A 22,388-nucleotide genomic window follows, 5' to 3' on the forward strand; every position below is an offset into this window, starting at 1 on the left:
GAGCTACGATAAGATGTCCCCTCTGACACCTCTTATTTTATTTGCCTTATTATGAACTTATTTTCATAAATCTATACTAATATATAAAATCCTTAAGTGACTGACTCACTGATTAATCACAATCCTGCTCAAACCACTCAACGTAAGAAGCTCAATTTTGACATACAGGTTGATTCTAGGGTGTAGAGGTTCGATAAGAAGAGGGTGAAACCACCCCTCAAATATTACAATATTTTTTATTTAAAAAACGGTCAAGTTTCCGAAAAAACGCTTAAACAGCTATATTTTATTTAGTTTTTTTACATATTTTAAGATTTTTCTAAAAATGTATACAGGGTGTTTCGAATAATCTGGTCATTGATTAATCACGATCCTGCTTAAAGCGCTTGACGTAAAAAGCTGATTTTCGGAAAACGGATTGACTTTAGGGTGTACAGTTGTACAGGCTCGATAAGAAGAGATTTTTCGAAACTCAAATTCTAAGGGGGTGAAACCAACCCTCAAATATTAAAATATTTTTTATTTAAAAACCGGTGAGTTTTTCGGAAAAACACTTAAACACGTATATTTTATTTTGTTGTTTTACATATTTTAAGATTTTTTAAAAATGTATACAGGGTGTTTCATAAAATATGACCATTGAGTAATCACGATTCTGCTTAAAGTGCTTGACATTTAAAGATTTTTGGCAAACGGATTGACTGTGAGGTGTAGAGGTTCGATAAGGAGGGGTTTCTCGAATCTCAAATTCTAAGAGGGTGAAAACGCCCCTCAAATATTACAATATTTGTTATTTAAAAAACGGTTAGTCTTTCGGGAAAACGCTTGAACAAGCATAATTTATTTGGTTTTTTTACATATTTTGAAATTTTTTAAAAAATCATACGGGGTATTCCAAAAAGTTGGGTAATTTCTTAACCACGATTCTGCTTAAACTGCTTGACGTAAAAAGCTTATTTTTGACAAACGGATTTTTCGAAAGTCAAAATCCAACGAGATGAAACTACCCAATGACTAAAGAATATAAGGACATGTAACGCCCCTGTACGGGCTGTAGTAGAATTTGTGACGTTAGACGCCATTCGTTTGATGCCAAACAGTGAGTCATCATCCAGTCACCAGCGACAATTTTAGCGATTTTTAATAGTTTGTTGTGTGTAGTGAACTTTGTATAAACTTTGTTACAATGGTGAATTGTGTAGCTTTCAAGTGTAAAAGCCACAGCGACAAGAAAGAGCCAGGAGTTACGTTCATAGGTAAATAAACAGTCCACTCCAACTTTTTAGCGTTTTCTTATTGAATTCGATAATTATTCTTCAATTTCAATTAACATCTATATGTACTTGATATGTGCTATACGTCGATACTAGTTTTGTACCTTTTGTTAACATTTTAATACGTTTTTTTCGTAATTAATTAGGATGATACACCATAGGCGTAGTCAAAACAATTATCAAAAAATATAAATATTGCTTCAAACAGCTAGGTTAAGAAAAATATGTGCCACGGCACTGTTTGATGCCAGCGTCACAATTTGCTGTCGGGTGTTATTTGTCCTTGGATTCTTTAGTCATTGAAACTACCCCTCCAATATTACCAAGTTATATAATAATATCGCCATATTGTTTTTTCTCATGCTGATATAACATAAATGTGAGAAAATTTTATATGTTGTTGGTTTTTGTGGTTTATTTATTAAAGAAACAAATAACAATATGGTCAGCGTTGTTACAAGGGCAAAAAATTTTGTACTTTAAATGGTGTCGAAATTGTACTTTTTTAAGTGGGATTGTACATTTTTGGCGGAAAAATGTGGGGTCATAAAAACAAAGAACACCAACAAAGAAATAATAAACTCAAAAATATACTGGTATAATATAAAACATAAACAAAAAATAAAATGTAAAGTGTTGACTTTCAACTTAATTTACGTCATTGACGTCAGTTGTCAACCGAACCGTTCCACAGCGAATTCGAAAATGCCGCCGCGCCGGCACGTTGGCATTATTTGAAAGGCAGGTCGCTAGGAGTATGATCTGAATTAAACCCTCTGCTTCTAGCAACCTGCATTTCAAATCCACTCATCGCGTATCACCATTCGTCTAAAAAAATATGTACGTGGGTTTAAGTTTCGGTTAGTTTGGGTTTGAGAACTAAGAATTGTACATTTTTTCTTGCAATTGTACATATGTACTCCTTGACTATCAAATGTACCCAAAATAGTACAATTGTACCTATTGTAACAACACTGAATATGGTAAAGGTGTGGATCCGGTGGCTGACCTTGAAGCCCATATTTGCTGTATTTGATCATCGATACTACGCAAGCGCACATCGTCGATGTTGCCAAATTGCAGTTTATTTTCGAATTATTTGCAGTTGAAAATTTTTTTTGAGTGTTAATCTGGTGTTAATCAAAAATAATACAAATTCTATAATTAATTTTATAATTTCAGATTTATTTTGATATCCAAAATTAAGGTAAAAGGATAATGAAGATTGTGAAATGAAAGTATTATGAATATATAATTGTAATAATAAATAATAACATTTATTTATATATTTACATTAGAATTAAAAATTATCATGTACGGATTTTTTCTTATGGTTTTAAACTTATTAGAATTATTTTATTTCTTTCAAGTTATTTAATTTCTAGTTATTTACAGGCAACAATAGTTTAGTATTTCAAAACATCAGTACATATGTACTGCTGTATGAATGAAATACTGTTTTGAAATACTACCATGACGAGTCTTATGGAACAATACACGTCAATGGGAGATAGAGGTAACATCTTACCTATAATGTTACTAATATAATATACTTTGATTGTAATGTTTGTATCGTAATTTCTTAAAAATATCAAGTTAGTGGATTAATAGCAATTTTAGACATATATTTTATCGAAGAGTGTGTTGATAAGACTAAAATAAGCTTTATGTTTTATCTTTTTCTCTTTAGAAAGGAGATGGTTTGTGTCGTAGAATACATTACAGTATTTAATATCGTGTACTTTGATATTCTTTTCTTAATTTACCGTAATTTCTTGTTTCCTATAATGCCAAATCTTGACAATATGGTGAAGGTTGAGTTTTGATCTTATTAGTTTTATACCTGTGTTTATACAAGACCAAACTAAGACCTAGTTAGTTTGTGATTTATATTAAGATCTTTCTTATAATATTTGTTATGCCTTAATCTTAATACTATATTATGCTTTGTCTGGAAAATAAATGTTAAAATATTTTAATTTTGCATATCCTATTTCATCCTTCCATTAGGAAAAATATGGTTTATAAATCATATTATGCTAAGAAAATCACATAAATTAGGTGTAAGAATAGAGAAATCTTAAGGTAGCAGAAAAATTAATGCAATATATGTATAAGCAGAATTAAACAAGATAACTGTAAATGTTGCTGAAGCTGATTCAACAATTTTAATTACGGAGGCTATAAAAGGCCTTTTAAGGCCTCCGTAGTTTTGATGGAATGTTAAAAAAACCTATGAACATGACATGGAGCTACAGCATTTAAAAATTAAAAAAAAAAGAAAAAACTTGGACACATCCCTTTTAATTTCCCGATTTTTTAATAAAGCACTTTTTAAACGTAGCATAATAATCTAGAGCAATTAAATTAATTATAGGAATCTAGAATTTTATTTCTATTTAATTTTATTGACTATGAAAATACATAATAAGCCTTCACGTTTCACGTGTTGTGCGAAATATTAAAATAATAATATCGTTGATTGAAGGAAATAACATTCACAGTTCTTTCAATCAACGATAATATAAAAAATAATATACCGCGCGTATTATGATTGAAAAAAATAGCGTCAGCGATGGCTATGAAATGAAGATCGCTGTCATTTTATATGGGAGATGTCCTCAATCGTCATTTCCCAGCCAACTGGACGCCGTTTTTTCGATAATACTGATATTGACTAAAAAAAAACACTGAAAAGCACATATTTGTTTTCTACTGAAAATAATTCCAAAATAACTTGGAATCTGGCAACATCGAAGATGTGCGCATGCGTAGTGTATGTGACTATATGCAGTAAAAACTCGTTTCAAGGTCAGCCACCGGATCCACACCATTACCCTGTTAATTTAGATAGTCAAGCATTGAAGTTTGTAACATCAAAAATAAAATTATTAAGAATATAATAGGGTATTATCGGAATATTTTAATTTTAATCGATACTGTTGTACATTCCTAATCGCCGGGACAATAAATGTCATGCCCGAAGGTCATAGTCGTCAAATTCTCTAAGTAATTCTCAGTACCTCTATCTCTAGTATTTAATAAGCGTTTTGAAAACGTTTCTAAATTGACAGATGACAATTGACAGTTTAAATACGACAGTTTTCGAGGGAGAGAGAAGTTACGAGTGGGTATTTAAAAACCATTCAATTCTCAATAAACATCTTTAAAAGCGACAAATTATATTTTGATAAACGTTTCTTATAAGTGTATAATTGTGTTGTTACTACTTCTACCATGTGAATTATTGTACGTGTGCCAAACCGTCGTATTGATTTCTTGGAGTTCTATAATTTCTGGACGATCCGCCATGTTTGTTATTCTCCTTTACTATTTTTAGGCGTATGCATAAATGCATATGACATATGCCCCCTTTGTTACTGTTTTATTTGGACTTCTGATTTAGTAATAATTAGTTTAGTTCGGTGGTGAATTAAGTTAAATTCGGTAAGTCTAGATAACCATTTACCTAATTTGAAAGTCTGTTGATATTTCAACTTGAAACCGACAATGGCTTTTTTGATGTTATTCATGTGTTATTCCACTCGGTACACAAATAGATGTACTGATATGTTTTAAAGACTATAATTTACTTATTTTTAAACCCTTTAATATGTATGTGGTGTATACTGTGCAGTGCATCGGAACACGGGACAGAAATCCCCATGTAAATTTTGAAAAGGTCAGATATCTCCCTAAATGGTTTTATGCAAAAGCTGTATTAACTTTTTTGAAGAGACGTTAAAGTTGTACTTTCGCCTAGAATTTTGTTTTATTCGTAATCGGTATTAAAAAATTATTTGCAAAAATCTACCTTAATATTAGTAAAATTTATAATACGGCCCAGAAAAAGCTACAGTTAAAATACCAGCAAAAACGTGATTTTCTCTGATTTTAACTTATGAAAAATATATAAAAACAAGTTTTAAATTACGAAAAATGTATTTTGGGGACACTAACCATAGGTACTATAACATAGAAGTGTAGAGGGTACAAACCAAGCACAAACCAAACAAATTACATTTGACAATGATAAAATCATAGGTTGACTTAAGACTTACTTAAGGTATGTTGACATTTGCCTGGTTTTGCATTGTTACCCTGTTCAGTTTATTTAAAAATAGATGCAGTGTTTTTTGAATTATTTAAAATCGGCTTGTCCAAAATTGTTCAAATTTGGCATGTGTATTCAACCTTTAAAAAATCTATTTACAACTTTGCTGTAAAATCAACAGGAGAGCCAATATTTTCACAGTTCAAAATTTGCATGGGATTTCCTGTTTTCAATGACAATGCACCACCAAGTATATAAATTATTATGAAAATACCATAATAGTGGTAGAGCAAACTGGAAAGAACTACACGTATATTAGAAGATAGGTTAAAAGAGGAAATAAGTTTTTAATATTACAGTAAATAAGAAGATGGATTTAATAGTGAAATCGTATAGTAAGGATAACAGAGACATACCTGTATCATTACATGAAAAACATAGTCGACCACCTGAAGACACATCAGGACATTTAGGTAAATATGTATTAGAATCTGTTCAACCATGCTTCAGCGTTACTTTATGCATTGTCATCACAAAACATATGCATAACATCCCCCTTTAGAACTTTTTCTTTATGGCCATAAACGGGAATCATAGACAAACAAATAAAAAGAGACTGACAAATCCCATGGTAAAGAGTGGGACCGCGTTCCCGTAGCGCAACTCAGAATAACAATTTTGAAACCAATTAGCAGGACTATGGCAGGACGTACGTCTTTATTGCTATCTTTCTTTATTATGTGTTTTTTATATGAAAAAGAAAGAGATAGGTATAAAACGTATTGTAAGACATTATCGCACATTCTGGCTGGCGGAAAATTTAAACTAGCCATTATTAGTAGTATTCTTTCATTCTGAAACTGAAAGTTTTCACTTAAACTGATTTATTCCCTATACCACGTAAAGGGAACGTGGTGTAGGGAATAAATCAGTTTAAGTAAAAATTTGCAGTTTCTTTCAGAACGAAATAATACTACTATTATAAGGGAAATTATAAAAAAAAACTTGTACTGTTTTTATAAAATATATATTTAATTATACATAAAAAGAAATAAACTTTTTATAATATAATAACAAAAAAATAACACTGTTTATTCCACCCACCTACCAATTTTAAATGCAGAAGAACTGACTGTTGCAGGAAACAATTGGCCAATTTTTTTAAAGGGCATTAAAAATCTCATTATCGAAAAAACAGCCTAATTGCAATAACAAAGTGAATATCCAAGCAAAGAAGACTTTACGAGAATCATGATCCTGAACCATTTTCAAGTCCAGTTTTAATCCTAAAACAAAAGTAAAATAGGTAATACTATAAACCAGCTATAAACTACCTACCCAAAAAATGAAAAAAATTAATTGTATTAATTTGTTATGTTAAGAGAGGTTCGAAATATTTTTGACACTACTACTTCTACTTTTTTCTTAATAAGATGATAAATATAACTACTTACTTTTATTTTACCAGGTGTCTTTAACATATCTCTCAGAGAAAGGGGGCACCAATACATATAAAAAATAGATGATACTGGCTCCTGCAGCAAATAAAATATAAAATAGTATAACCTAAAATTATAAGTAACAAAATATAAATACCTATATGAAACAAAGGAATTTGTTCCCTATCCATATTCATAAGTCAATAAAATGGAGAGTTTAGAAAAAAAGGTAAATCACCAAAAGAAAAATTAACATTGTCATGATGACGAAAACGAAAGGCGATTGTTCTAATTTCTATTTAGAAATTACGTTTTATATGGCTGCTTCTTTCTCTCTTGTTATATTAGAATGAGATAGTGGGCCCAATAGACGCAATGCGCAGGTCAACATAAATAGAACGAAATTTTGCGTTCTGAGTTGCGCTACGGGAACGTTGTCCCTCTCTTCGCCATTTAATTTGCCAGTCTCTTTTTATTTGTTTGTCTATGACGGGAGTAAAAGACTCACCGCCCGAACAAACACTAGAGGCGCCACCGGTCATCAAATGGTGTAAAAATTGCGAAAATTTAATCATCTAATTTTGACACAAGGGGTCGCGCTTAACTTTTTCAATATTAATTCAATTTTCATTGTTTTCAAACTATATTATTAGACTTTGTTGTATTTTGTGAATTTATAAATGTTTTCTTAGTATAAAATTGCATTATATTAATTTAAATTATATTACATACATATTTAAAATTAAAATATTATGACATATATGTCAGTTGCCGTCTAAAATGTCATCTTGATAACAAAAAGTCAGTTACTGTCAGAAATAGTTAAAATCATGTTAAAACATTAAAATTCACAAGTTATAATTAGATATTTTATATTATTTCAAAAACAAAAACGTAATGGTACAGCGTAATGTTGAAATGCAGGTCCAAAACAAAAAGTGCTGTTATATTTTAGTGTTGTCGGATATTTTTATTTGTGAAATAAAAATACTACGTTTGGATTGCAAAACTAAAAGTGGAAGTTTTATTGAAATATAAGTAAACGTTTGTGCATTTTATATTTTCCTTTTTTCATAGCTACGACAAATATACATATAATATATTGAAATTTTAGAATTCGTTTTACTTAAAAAATGTTAGAAAACAAGCCTGTAATCCTGTAATTGACATAATTGTTATGTAATGTATTCCATTTAAATGTAATATATTACTTTACAATTTAAAAAATTTAAATTTAAAAAATATATTTAAAATATATACAGGCATTAATTGAAATTTTTAGTACGCGAACAAACACTAGAGGCGCTTTATTATTTACTTTCATTTCTTAACATGACAGATGAAGTTTTAAAGGGGTATGTTTTGTGATTGTCATACTCTTTCTTTCACATGTAACTGGGATAAATAACATTGTAAAAATGTCATTTAGGCATTTTGTAAAGGATATAAGAGGACCAATAACACCAGAGATCGACTTGTTACCAGTTTACACCACATCTTAGACAGAGGGCTAATACACAGATGCAGAATTAAATAAAAATTGCAGTTTAATTTTTATTTAATTTTGTATTTTTTATATTAACCCTCTGGCACGGCATTGGCCTAATAGCTTTGGTGTCGACTGGTAACAACTTGGTCTCGGATGCTATTGGTCCTTGTATTCTATAATCATTGAGAAAAATAATGATGACTTAACGTTGAACGCTTGTTGTACAGACTGTATCTATATTCTTGTAGGAGCATACATTATTTTAGATATTGTATTTGTGCCTTAGATCAAACAACTTCTAATTCGTGTCGATGTGAAGATATCAAAACAGAGGAAGATCCCGATGTTGTGATAATTGGTAAGTAAATATTTAATTAAACCTTCAATGTTATTGGCCAAAAAAAGATGGGGCTTTTGAGGGCCCGAGTTACAACGCTTCGTCGTAACCTCCGATCGTTACCACCTTACCTGACGCTAGTTCGTGTGTCACGGTTAGAGATTTAACGCTTCAGTAAAAAAAACGGGAAAAATTGGAAAAAAACACGGTGTTTTACTGTTTTTTCCACATACCTTGGAAAAATTGGAAAAAAACGGAAAAACTGAAAAACCACAAATTATATTTATAGAAGCACAAATGAAAGTAAATTAACCAAATTATACATTCTTGTGGGGTCAATAGTCAAAATCAAATAAAGTAGCCTACTAAAATGCCGTTAATAGATATTGTGACGTCGTTCATGTCGGCGGAAAGTAATGCCTGGCTATAAACATTTTGCAAGAGCACCTGTGGCTCCGTGGCTGAGGCTATCGCTTCGTGAGCGAATGGTCCGTGGTTCAAATCTCACGCCGACCAAGACTTTTTTATATTTTTTTTTTGCTTATAGCATGATCTTATTGCATTGGTTTCACTCTTTTTAATTGAATTTGTTTAGTTTTTTTGGCGGGTTGATTAGCTTGGTTATTTGGAAAGTGTTAATTCATTGGTTAGTTGGTTATTTGGTGGGGTTGGTTGGTTTTTACTAATTTATATTTGTTTTTTATATTTTTTTATCAGTGTCGAGGTTAGTTGCGTTGGTTATTTGGTGGGGTGGATAGCGTTGGTTAGTCCTTATAAAATTCCTATACTTCATAAAGCTGTCAAGTGCGTCACATCAAATACGTCATACCTATTAACGGCATTTTAGTAAGCTACCGTTTAACGGCAGTTTAAGTACAGCCTAAATTTTTTCTTATAATATAAAAATAATAGAGGTCTAAACATCGATGGGGTACACCTTAGCCATCTTAGGTACGCAGACGATATTGTCTTGCTGAGCATCGACATTCAAAAACTGAACACCATGCTAAAGGAGCTAAATGAGCAATCCCAGAAAATTGGCCTTAAAATGAACTTGAAGAAGACCAAGATAATGAGCAACAATATCCATAACATTACCGTTGAACGTTATTATTGAAAACGTAGACCATTATACAGTGCTTTTATTTTAACTGTGAACATAGGGCTTATAGCGCCATGCTATTCTACTATGTTCATTTTTAAAATAAAACAGTCAACGCATTGAATTTTGATAGTAGGTATGCAACCAACAATTCATAATTTTAAACCGCCATTTTAAAAAGCTTTTGTTTAAAAAATTTGTTTTAAAATACGCCATTTTTTATAATTTATTTTTAAATTTTCATTGTAAATTGATTGTAAAATTAATAATATAAAATAACATGTTTACAGAAAAGGAAAAAATTGAAATGGTGTCTTTATACCTAAGCGGTAACAGTATAAGATCAGTCCGCGATATATTTGCGGCTAAATATACTGACAAACAAATTCCGTCGATGGGACTAATTCAAAAGTTAGTACAAAAATTTAATCATGAAGGCTGTATTAATAATCTGCATAAAAAGAGGGTACGACAATGTCCGGTACTAACGGAAAATTTAAAATTAGAAATTTTTTGTTACGTTGAAGGAAATGAAAGGATAACGCTAAATACACTTTCACAGCGTTTTGGTGTTTTCAAGTCGTCAGTTCACAATTTATTGAAATAATTCAAATTTAAATCGTATAGATATGGAAATCACCAAGTTTTATTTGAAGAAGACAAAGAAAGACGCACTGTATTTTGTGAAAATTTATTTAATTTAATTAATAATAACAATGACCTCTTGCACAACATAATATTCACAGATGAGGCTACTTTTACATTACATAGATCAGTCAACTCCCAAAAGTTTCGGTTAGTATCATAAAATCAAGTTTATAAACATTCTTTGTTTCTAAAATAGGTATATCTACGTATATTTAAGATATTGGTCACGAACAAATAACCACCGAAAAAATTTAACATACAGTCAGTATAATAACAAAATTAACGTATGGATAGGGATAGTTGGACAATTCCTCATTGGTCCATATTTTATTGACGGCAATTTAACGTCTATAAAGTTTCTCGATATACTGAAAAATATTTTACCACAAATTCAAAATTTGAATTTAAATTCTCCTTGGTTTCAAATGGATGGAACACCAGCCCATTCTACCAATTTGATAAGGAATTTTCTGAATCCAAACTTTCCTGAACGATGGATTGGACGTAATGGCCATCTAGCATGGCCAGCACGATCACCAAATCTGTCACCAAATGACTTTTTTCTTTGGGGCTATCTAAAATCCAAAATAGAAATAGAAAACATAGAGGAATTAAAAACTAGGGTACTTACAGCATGTAATTCAATAAATCGTCAATTCCTCAGAAATGCTGTAGAGGAATTTAAAAACCGTCTTGGCATATTGCTTGGAATGTGGGGGAGGGCATTTTGAACATCTCTTGTAATTCTAATTTTAATATGTTAATAAATAAGTACACTATTTCAGTACATATTCATTATTTGCACCTAAAATCAAAGTTACTTTTAGTATTATATTACCATTATAACGAATTTGACTTTCAAGTGTGCTACAGTTTTGTGCTTTAAGTAAATAAAAATATGATGAATGAATAGTTAAAACTAAAAACAAAGTGATATTACCTTTCTTAGCGGATTCGCCCTTGAGGTTAGACGCCAATGAGACGCTTTGTATCTATTACAAAATGTTGAAACTAGCATATCTTCATAAGTGATCCTTATTACACTAAATCATGAATAATAGATATCAACATAAGCTTGTAAACATGGAGAATATTTTTTACGCTCCACGTTCACGTTGAATTCTCGTTCACGTTATGTTCACGTTTTCTATTCCATACATAACCAATAACCAACCTTGTTTCATCTTTTCATCCATTGATTAAATAAATATTGACTAGCGATTCGTTACCAAAAAATTAATAGTCATTAAATAAAATTCAAGATATTATTTGTCATCCAAAACAGATTATTCCAAAATTGTTTTTTTTTGAGAAAGAATACCCTAAAATTTTGGTTAAACAAAATAAATTATTTTAAAACAAATATTATTATTTTTGTACGGAGTATTGTTGGTTGCATACTGTTCAGTTCAAATCCAATGCATTGACTCTTCCACATTAAAAATGAACATAGCAGAATAGCATGCGGCTATAAGCCCTATGTTCACAGTTAAAATAAAAGCACTGTATATATTTAGGTCATAAAATCAAGCTGGTCAAGGAAAACCAAAATACGGAGATCAAACGCAGGATCCATTTGGCATGGGTAGCATTTGGAAATATGAGCGATATTTTCAAGGATAAAAAGGTGCCCATGAACCTAAAGAAAAAGGCTTACGACAGCTGCATTCTACCTGTGCTTACGTATGGCTTAGAGACTATGGCAATTACCCGAAAAACAGCAGAATAACTACGAGTAGCACAAAGAGCCATGGAAAGAATCATGTTGGGAGTCACCATTGGGGAAAGAATACGGAATACCCACATACGTCGAAAAATAAAATTAATAGATGTCGTTAAAAGAGTGGCAATGGATAGGACATGTCGCAAGACAGGATCCAGACCGATGGCCCCAAAAAGCAATCCTATGGAGACCTAGGGGAACAACAAGAAGTGTGGGCCGACCAAAAAAGAGATGGGTCGATGACGTCAGGGCAGTGGCGGGAAGACAATGGATAAGATTGGCTAGAGATCGCGAAGCATGGAAAATCCTAGAAGAGGCCTATATCCAACACTGGATGGAACCAGGCTGAGAAAGAAGAAGAAAGAATATAAAAATAACTTTGGTTTCAAGTTTTTAAACAAAATAAATGTAAAAAAAAATATTAAAAATCAAACTTAAATTATCATTTCTAAAAACAGAAACATTATTGAGAAAAATACCAAGAGGAAGATCTTCCTCCGAGTCCGAGATCCTGAGTCTTCGGCTTCTGAGTAAGCATCGGCATCTGATCTGCCTCCACATTACCCTCTTCTTCATCTTGAATTAAATCCACAACGTTTTCAGACTGTTCTAAAAGCGGAAATGGTCTGGGATTATATATATATTTTTGCCATTTTCATATAGATTTAAACACACTAAACGATTAAACTAGACTGAATAGCAACCAGCTTTTGAACTTTATCCTGTGCCAATCTATTTCTTTTGTTAGTATGTATAAACCCATGTGTAAGGACCAATTTCTTTCTGACGAGGCAGAGGATGGAGACATTGGTTCATTGGTTCATGGTCATTTTTTTACCACAGTAGTTTTTAATTAGTGTATTGGAAATACAACTCAGTAAAATATGAAGAATGGTTTTTACAGAGTGAGTATGGCAACCAAAGCAAGTAAAATTGAACAAAAAATCATAATGCTGGTAGAATATCTGTAGCGTTCTTTTGCTAATGTTCACAATTTTAGTTGATCAGAAATAAATTCAATTCCTTCTGACAAATTTTCATCCTCTATTTTTAGGTTTTTAAGTAAATTGGATATAAAGTCCAAAACCTGGTAAATCTGTTTTATTTTCTTGATACTTATTAAGATTGTCACAGTCGGTATTGGAATTGTCATGTTTAGTATCCTCGTTGGTGTCTAACGAAAAAGTCATCATCGAACTATCAATACAATATCAAGTAAATTTCCTATTTCGTCCAAATTACTGGTGAAAAAAGGAGTCTTTATATTATTTACTTCTGAAGTTATTAACTGACCATATAAATATGTATTTACTTTTAAGTTATCGGCAATTACAACAGCCCAAGTAATTGTAGGCTCCGGAGTGTATTCTAATTTGAATATGGATAAGCCATTCTCGTTAATAATGAAAAACCAACCAAGTTAAATTAAAAGACTGAAATAATTGTTTAAGTTCCTCAAAAGTTGTAAAACTCGTAAGTTTCTTATGTGCTAAATATTCTGGTTTGCTTTGTTCAATTGCTTGCTGAAAACGAATTTGATCTAATTCGTTAAGTTTTTCATCTTTGCTTTTCCGATATGATATCTTTTCTGATAAATATTTGGGACAATTCGGAAATTTACTTGGTACGCTAGTTTCTTTTAATCGGGGCAAAGTTAAATTAACTGAAACGATCTCACCGGTTTTTGTATCCTGTTGAGAAATTTCATAAATAAAATCCTGCTTTTCAAAATGGCACTCGCCATCTTACACACCCGATTGTTGTTATTTGGCACATTTTCGCGAGAAATTGCAGTTAACCATTTTTTGCGAAGTTTTTTGTCTCTGGGAAACCGAAACACCCGCGCTTTTGTACCGCTGGCATAAAATTACAACCTGGGACACAATTATGGAACAACATATAAAACACTACAAACACTACACTATCTAAATTTGTTAAAAGTACAAAAAACACATAAAATAGTCCGTTCAATAATACCTAATCGATAAAATCGAGCGAATTCATTGACCCAACAAAAACAAACGCGGTGTCTATCTAGACAAGGAAAGAGAGTCTCTCTTTCCTTCTTTAAGGACAAAATATTCGGAAGCTGAACCGCGCAACCGCGGTTTACGTCAAACTCAGCTGAACTTTACCACTGATGGACTTTTATAAATATCAGAGTAAATTATGGCCCTATTTAAAAACAAAGTTAAAAACTCATCAGCATTTCTGTATTTTTAAATCATACAAAAAATACTCATTAAGTTCAAAGAATTATTCATAATGTTCAAAATTCCCGCAAAGCGCTTCTCGCCGAACAAAACCGAACTCTCCGTGTAGGATCCGAATGTTTCCGAGGTTTTCGTGATTGCGGTTGCGCGTTTCAACTTTCGAGTATTTCGTACTTAGACAAGGACTTCTTTCTTTGTTTTGCCGAATTCGTGTTAGAATCGCTAGGCCCACAGACCGTGACGTCAGCATCATTTTTAATTTAAGCACTTTGTCTTTTTTGTAGGAGTTAATGATGGAGGCCCATTTAAAATCCGTGAGGCAATTTTCATAAGCGGCTGTGATGTACAGGATGGGTCAAATTCGACGCTTTTAAATGGAAACACCCTTTTCTATAGGAGATAGACGAAAACTAATATCGGTGTCTGGAGCTCAATTTTTGTCAAAAACATGATGGTGTAATATCTGTTACCGTTTTGGATTTACGGGGTGTTTTTCAAAAATATGCATTTTTAACAAATCGCTGTAACTTTTTTGCTATGGAAAATTTTGTATTTTTATAAAAACATTTCCAAAGCACCTTTTTACGTAGAATTTAATGATTTAAGTATAATTTTTTTAAAATTAATAATTTAAGAATTATCAACAGAAAATTTGATTTTTTATATAGGACACCCTGTATATTTTTAATCTATTGAAAAGAATTTAAAAATACCTTTCCAAAAATATAACACACTTGATATTTTGCTCGATTTCTCTTCGAGATATAGAGTATATAAAAATTCGCCCGCTTTAAATAAGTAGGCTTTGAACGGCACCGGCTGTAATGCAAAAAAATTCTAGCTGTGAGCATCAATTAAAACGAAAATAATATTTGCTATGAGAGATGCAGAATTTTATAACAATTTAAAATATATTTAACCAACATCAACACATTTAAACTATATCTAATAACAATAAAAATAAATAGAAAACTAAAACATGAGATTTTGCTACAGGTATCGACCGTATACTACATATCGACCGTCTTCTGTTATGGACATACAGGGCAGTTTTTGAACATTTCTTGCGGAATTCATTAACTCAGTGGGGGTGAAAGAATGAGTGAAGTGGGGGTGAATAACTGCTAAGTATTGCTAATTCTTGTCTAGATTATACGGAAGAATAAAGAACCTTTTTGCAAATATATATATATATATATATATATATATATATATATATATATATATATATATATATATATATATATATATAGGATTAGATCCATGGGCACTAAGTCAGGCGGCCTCGACGGCCAACGGCTGGGATCTTGGTTAGTTATTCAATTATTTTTGAAATTGGCTGCAAAAATTTGCTGATAACTTCAGCGTGCGTCATCTTGCTGGAAAAATATGTTTTCGAGTTCCATTAAGGGCATATCATCAATAAGGGGTCCAAGGCCTACTAGTTAAGTGGCGAACTTTTAAAAATTCTGTATTTCGAAGGGGATTATAACAAAATATCAAGTGTGCTATATTTTTGGAAAGGTAATTTTAAATTCTTTTCGGTTAATTACAAATATAGAGAGAGGGTGTCCCAAATAAGAAATCAAATTTTCTGTTAATAACTCTTAAATTATTAATTTTAAAAAAATTATACTTAAACCATTAAATTCTACGTAAAAAAGTTCTTTGGAAATGTTTTCATAGAAATACAAAATTTTCCATAGCAAAAAAGTTACAGCTATTTGTTAAAAATGTGCATTTTTGAAAAACACCCCGTAACTCCGAAACGGTAACAGATATCAATATGCGGTTTTCACCATCATGTTTTTGACAAAAATTGAGCTCCAGCCTCCGATATTAGTTTTCGTCTATCTCCTATAGAAAAGGGTGTTGCCCTTTAAAAGCGTCGAATTTGACCCACACTGTACACAAACCTTTCCACCATAAAAGCGTAAATGAAGTTTCACTTCAAAAAAACTAAAAACTTTAAAATGGCCACTACACTGTGCGTGAAATAGCTCGAAGTAGGTTATTCCGTGTTTCCTCGTCTAAATTTGTCTCATCTCAGCTTATTTTCATTTCTTAAAACGCCCCTAAACTACTCGTGAAATTGCTGTTTTTTGTGAACTTTCTGTTGTCTCGTTCAATTTTGTTTTGTTTCGAACTGCTTTCACGTCGCGCGTCTTGTCGGGACATTTTTATCATAAATCTCAGTGAAATAAGCAAACTTAAACGTTTCTTATTTTTTTCAAATTAGAGACTCGCGAAGGACCTTAATTTTTTTGTTTTAATTTTTTTAGAACAGACCCCCGAAGAAATTGCTGTAGAAAATTTTACAACAATGACCCGGCCCACTCTACAACAAATGCTGGGTATGGAATCGGAAAACGAGTTTGAATTTGTAGAGGCGTTAAAAAAATACAATGAGTAAGTACTGTTTTGTAAATTTACTTAAATATCGTGAATATCAAAATTTTTTTTAACAATACGGAGGTTAAAAATGTCTATACCTATGTGGCAGATTCATCCAACGAAATGTTAAGATATATGGAATGGGTCTGCCCCGTATCGATCGATGTTAGAATGAGACAGACAAGAAGGATAGCGATAGGCAGGGCAAAAAATGGCTTCTTGTCATTAAAACTGTGTGTTTTTGTCAGGTTTTGGTGCACGTTTTTAGTAGTAGTGGGAACTATCGAATGAATACTATCGAAACATTCGATAGTTGCAATTCATTCGAATAATTCGATAGTTAGTAAGAAAACATTCGTTGAAAACTATTCGAATAAAAATTATCGAATAGATCCGTCATCTGCCTTGAAATATTGTATTCTAGTAATTCGGCAGCAAAAACCATTCATTTATAAAATTCATTCATTTATGAAATTCATTTATTCGTCAGGATCGATTATAATAAAATATTAACTGAATTTTAGTTGTCGCCCGGCGACGTAGGTTTCTTTCCGAGGAACCCGACAGCGGTCGGTAGCAATGCTATGAAAGAAGCCGGCATCTTTGATTTTTTGCGGAGTCAGATATAGATAAGGACACATTATTTTTTTTATTGAGGTGCTAGTATTTACACAGAAAATACATTATGAAGGGCGCTGTTGCCATATTTTGGTATTAGTTGATATTAGCAAAGAATATTATTGTGTGGCTTTAGTTAGTTAGGGATAGTATGTCTATATATTCTGCATTTTTTTATTAATATTCTGTTGTTACACTGCAATAATACTTGTTATTTTGGATGTAGGAAAATTATTTTTAATGTTTTTAAGCAAAGACTGGTTTAATAAATAATAATAACAGTAATAATTTGTTATACCTATTAACAACAAAATTTAAAATCATTTAATATAAATATTTTTTTTAAGTAGTAGCAAAATATAAACAACAAATTAGATGTCAAAATTATTTATATTAGATCCTATTTAAAAATAATATAGTCTCTAAATTTTTTGTGTGTTGCAACGTTGGTTTATTAAATAATAATAATTACAGAACTAATTTGTTACCTATATTAACAACAAATTTTAAAATCATGAAACATAAACATTTATTAATTTTCTAAGCATGCAGTGTAATGGAAGGAAAATATAAATAAAAAATTAGAAATCAAAATTATTTATATTAGGTGCTTTATATTACTATTTAAAAATTATATTTACTTTTACTGGCATTTACTTTAAAAAACAAATGAAATATTTCTTCGCTAAAAACTACATGTAAGAGAATTAGCATAAACAAAATACAAACATCGTTAACTTTTTTTTTAAATTGGTACGTGTAAAACTTTCATTTTAATTTTCTCACCCCATAGTTTGAATTCGATAACCGCATTTACTTAACCACATTACTCAATATGATTATTAAGTTCAACTAATTCATATTATTAAAACATCTAAAATACAAATATGTATTTTTAAAATTAATTGTAAGTTCATCTCATCTCTCTTAAAAATTGCTACTTCTCAAAATTTCCCATTAAAAAATAGACCATATACCATATAAAATTAAATAATTGAAAGATCGGACTACGGAAAACCACACAAATTTTTTTCATTTATTTTAACTATTTTAATAAACGCAAAAAATAGCACAGTATTTATACGGCGAAGTTATAAAATTTGGAAGAACTAATAATGCACTGACGCATACAAAAAATCAAACGAATACTAAATTTCATTTATCAAAAGCATTCGATAGTCGTGGCTCAACGATAACCATTTAGTCGCACGGCGAGGTTGTCACATATGCTTTAGTATACAAATGAATGAATGATTTTATTCGAATAAAACCATTCGATAGTTGAAATCATTCATTCATTAACCATTCGATAGTCTAATTCATTCGATAGTTCCCATCGCTAGTTTTTAGAGATTTTTGAGTGTATTTTTGTTTCTGGTGGAGTTTTAAACTGTTATTTATACTTTTTGGTGATTATTACAAACATTTTTGGACCGCATAGACGATTTTTTAGTTGTATTTTTCTTGAAATGGTTGAATCTTCCAGTGCAGTGAATTGTAGCAATAGGCGAACAAAGTAGGTTAAAATGAAGTTTCACAGGTAAGTTTTTCCCTTTGATTAGTAATGGATTGCTAAAATATTATCTATTTTTAATAAATAATAGAATTCCCAAGGGCCCCAACTTAAGAAAGTTATGGTTACTGGTTATGGTTACTAATTCAAAACAATATTTAAATCGGATTTCCAAATGACTAGGACTTATTTCCAATTAAAGTCTATCCTAAATGGCTAAATCTTTATAACTCTGCCCGATATCGATAACATTAATAATTCTAGGGTGCGTTTATCATTTTTCCACATAGGTCACCAATATATTCGCAGAAAGTCGCTCGCTTCAGATCAAAAGGATTTTTTTTTCAAACGTCTCAAGAGTAATAACTTTTGTAATTTTAACGCCTATGCATAAAAGTAAAGCACTGTTACGCTTAAGCACAAAAGTACAAAAATATATTATTAAACAAAAAAAATTAAGTGTCAAATTCAACGAGTGTAAAAATTGTTGCTCGATTACTATTTATATTATTAGCAATGTTTCAAATTGATTAAAAAATTATTTGTAATGTTTTAAGAAAAGAATATGTCCTGTTCGGAGTAAAAATGTACTTTTTGTGCCTCCCTGTAACGTCGGAATAGCTTTACGATAGTCCCTTCAATTCGTCAAAAAAAGGATAATTTTTACTCCTAATAAAACAATACACTATTGTTCGGAAATAGTCTTAATTCTAGAATTAAATTAATATTATCTAATGTCAAAGTATAAGGAACTTACAGCTGATCAAAATGTCGGTAGGAATTTGGAAACATTTTCAAAAAAAATACACCGTTTGGAAAAAAAATATATAAAACAACATATTTTCTGACGATTATTTCGGGGCGAAAGACCGAAAACATCGAACAGCTTAGAAACCCTAACGAACTGCAGAAATTTAAGAACAAACTCAAACAACAAAGGGAGAATACTAACGTAGCTTCGTGGAACGAGGCAGCAGACTTGTTTGAAACCGTTGCTGAAGCGACATTAGGCACAAAACGCATAAAACGCAAAGAATGGCTTAGCGACGATACTTGGAACTTAATAGAACAAAGAGCTCAGATAAAACAAAGAATAAATGCAACTTCAACTCACGAGACCAAAACTACTTTACAACAACAATATCAAGTATCGAATAGAGCAGTTAAGAGATCAGCCAGAAAGGACAAACGAGCTTGGCATGAAAAACTAGCAAACGAGGCACAAAAAGCCGCAGAACAACGCAATATGAGGGAACTGTACAAAATAACAAAATACCTGAGTGGACAACGTAGTAACTTCAATACAGTTATTAAAAGCAAAGACGGCAGAGCACTAACATCCTCTGAAGAACAGCTTAACAGATGGAAAGAACGCTTCAGCAACCTGCTTGGACCAATAAGTGAACAAAATTTCGACAACGAGGAACCGGAGCCAACAATCGAAATGCCTATCAACTGCGACACGCCAACGAAAACAGAAATACAAAAGGCTATTAAAACACTTAAGAACAATAAAGCAGCCCGCACCGATAGCGTCCCTGCAGACCTCCTCAAAGCAGATCCTAGCACATCAGCAGATATACTGCATCCTCTAATTACAAGAGCTTGGGTATCTAACATCATCCCAGATGAATGGAAACAGGGTCTCATTATTAAACTCCCTAAAAAAGGAGATACCACTAACTGTGACAACTGGAGAGGTATTGTTTTGTTAAACACCATTCACAAGATAATATCCTCTATAGTTCATTTAAGGTTAAACTCCTATATAGAGCCTACTCTGAGAGAGAACCAAGCTGGTTTCCGACCGAATCACTCGTGCATTGGCCATATTAACACATTGCGCATTATCATAGAGCAGTCAATAGAATTTAGGTCACCTTTATTCTTATTATTCATAGATTTCGTCAAAGCTTTTGACAGTATCCCCCATGCGATGGTATGGAAAACTCTAAAAGAAAAAGGTGTTCCGGAAAAACTAATTAATATAATCAAGGAACTCTACAGAAACACAGAATGCAATGTGCTGCACAACGGTAGAACCAGCGACAGTTTAACTTAGGGACAGGAGTAAAGCCGGGTTGCACATTATCGCCGCTTCTATTTAATATCGTGCTCGACAGCGTTTTGACTAAAGCCACAGCAAATATTAGGGGAGTACAATGGACTCTGACATCGCATCTGACGGATCTTGATTATGCTGATGATATCTGTCTCACAACGCAATCCTCCAAAGACATGGAAGTGATGCTCAGACGTCTAAAAACAGAAGCAGACAAAGTAGGATTAAGCATGAACATCGACAAAACAAAGTCAATGCGCATTAACACAAACAACAACACTCCATTCAATGTAGGAATCAAACATGTCGAGAATGTAACAGAGTTTACTTACCTGGGAAGTATTGTAACAGTAAACGGTGGCGCAGACGCGGATATTGTCAGCAGGATCAGGAAGGCGCAGCGAGCCTTTGGCCAACTAAAATCAGTTTGGACCTCCCGTCAACTCTCCATACAAACAAAATTAAGAATGTTCAATTCCAACGTCATACCAGTTTTATTATATGGCTGCGAGACATGGAGAGTGACAAAAATATCCATCAACCGTCCACAGGTGTTTATCAATCGCTGCTTGCGGAAAATACTTAAAATCTTTTGGCTAGACACTATACGTAACACCGACCTGCTTCATCTTACAAACCAACAAGAAGTAGGCATTGAAATCCGCAAAAGAAAATGGGGTTGGATAGGTCACACTTTGCGGAAACCTGATAGTAATATAGCAACATCAGCAGTGGAATCCCCAAGGAAAAAGAAAGCAAGGACGACCTGCTCAAACATGGAGACGTTCCATACTGGATGAGCTTCAACAAGTAGGGTCAACATGGAAGGAAGCAAAAACAACTGCCAAAAACAGAACCCGATGGAGAGCTTTCACTGAAGCCCTTTGCTCCGCGTAGGAGATATAGGATCCTATATACTATTTATATATATAATTTCTCGGGAAAGAAGATATAGTCTCTATATCAGAAGAACCTAGTTCCTAGTTCTGCACTACACTGCGAATGTTTTCTTTTGTCACTTATACATAAATTTTAAAATTTTAGTTTAGCGGTCTAATGGATTCACACGAAATTACTTCAAAAATCGGTCCAACATTTAAATTGATGAACAGATATTTTTATATAGTTCTATAACATTTACAATTATTTTTCGATTTATTATCTGTTATATGTTATAGAAATATTTTTTTATAGTTTTCTAAGACACATTTTTATAACTTTTACAGTTATTTTTTTTATTTATTACGTATAAAGTTTCAATAAAATTATTTTTTTTGATTTAAATCACATGATTAAAATAAAAAAAATCACTTGATTTAAATCAAGCCAACCCTGGGTATAAGTATGTAGGTAAGAAGTTTGCTTAAATTATAGCCTTGGATTTTTTACTAACCTATATAAAAAATAAATTTATAGCTACTATTTAGTGTTTTTATTTGTGTTTAGTTGGGTTAATCTCGAGTAATATATTTCTATTTTTCAAAATCAGTACTTTTATTACCTTACAATTACCTCCAAATTA

General features: G+C 31.9%; 1 protein-coding gene and 1 long non-coding RNA gene across 10 annotated transcripts in view; one reads left to right on the forward strand and one right to left on the reverse strand.

Annotated features, from left to right (window-relative positions):
- Positions 1 to 4,357: 4,357 nt before the first annotated feature.
- Positions 4,358 to 22,388, forward strand: part of LOC115890194 — a 104,698-nt gene continuing 86,667 nt past the window's right edge. For all 9 annotated transcript variants that reach the window (XR_004051590.1, XR_004051589.1, XR_004051591.1 and 6 more), the window contains exons 1-4: positions 4,358 to 4,721; positions 5,688 to 5,801; positions 8,543 to 8,614; positions 16,562 to 16,688. Coding sequence is in view for 3 of the 9 variants with exons in the window: in XM_030910354.1 (XP_030766214.1) it covers positions 5,699 to 5,801; positions 8,543 to 8,614; positions 16,562 to 16,688 (302 nt within the window). In the remaining 6 variants the exon portion in view is untranslated. The remainder of the gene's footprint in view (positions 4,722 to 5,687; positions 5,802 to 8,542; positions 8,615 to 16,561; positions 16,689 to 22,388) is intronic.
- LOC115890196 lies at positions 10,313 to 11,477 on the reverse strand. The gene is made up of 3 exons (XR_004051595.1): positions 11,284 to 11,477; positions 10,975 to 11,148; positions 10,313 to 10,918 (listed from the first exon to the last, which is right to left on the reverse strand). It is a non-coding gene; the product is annotated as an uncharacterized LOC115890196 (long non-coding RNA).

Source organism: Sitophilus oryzae, unplaced genomic scaffold, assembly GCF_002938485.1.
Source record: "Sitophilus oryzae breed Bouriz unplaced genomic scaffold, Soryzae_2.0 scaffold_85_pilon_pilon, whole genome shotgun sequence".
Lineage (NCBI taxonomy): Eukaryota > Metazoa > Arthropoda > Insecta > Coleoptera > Curculionidae > Sitophilus > Sitophilus oryzae.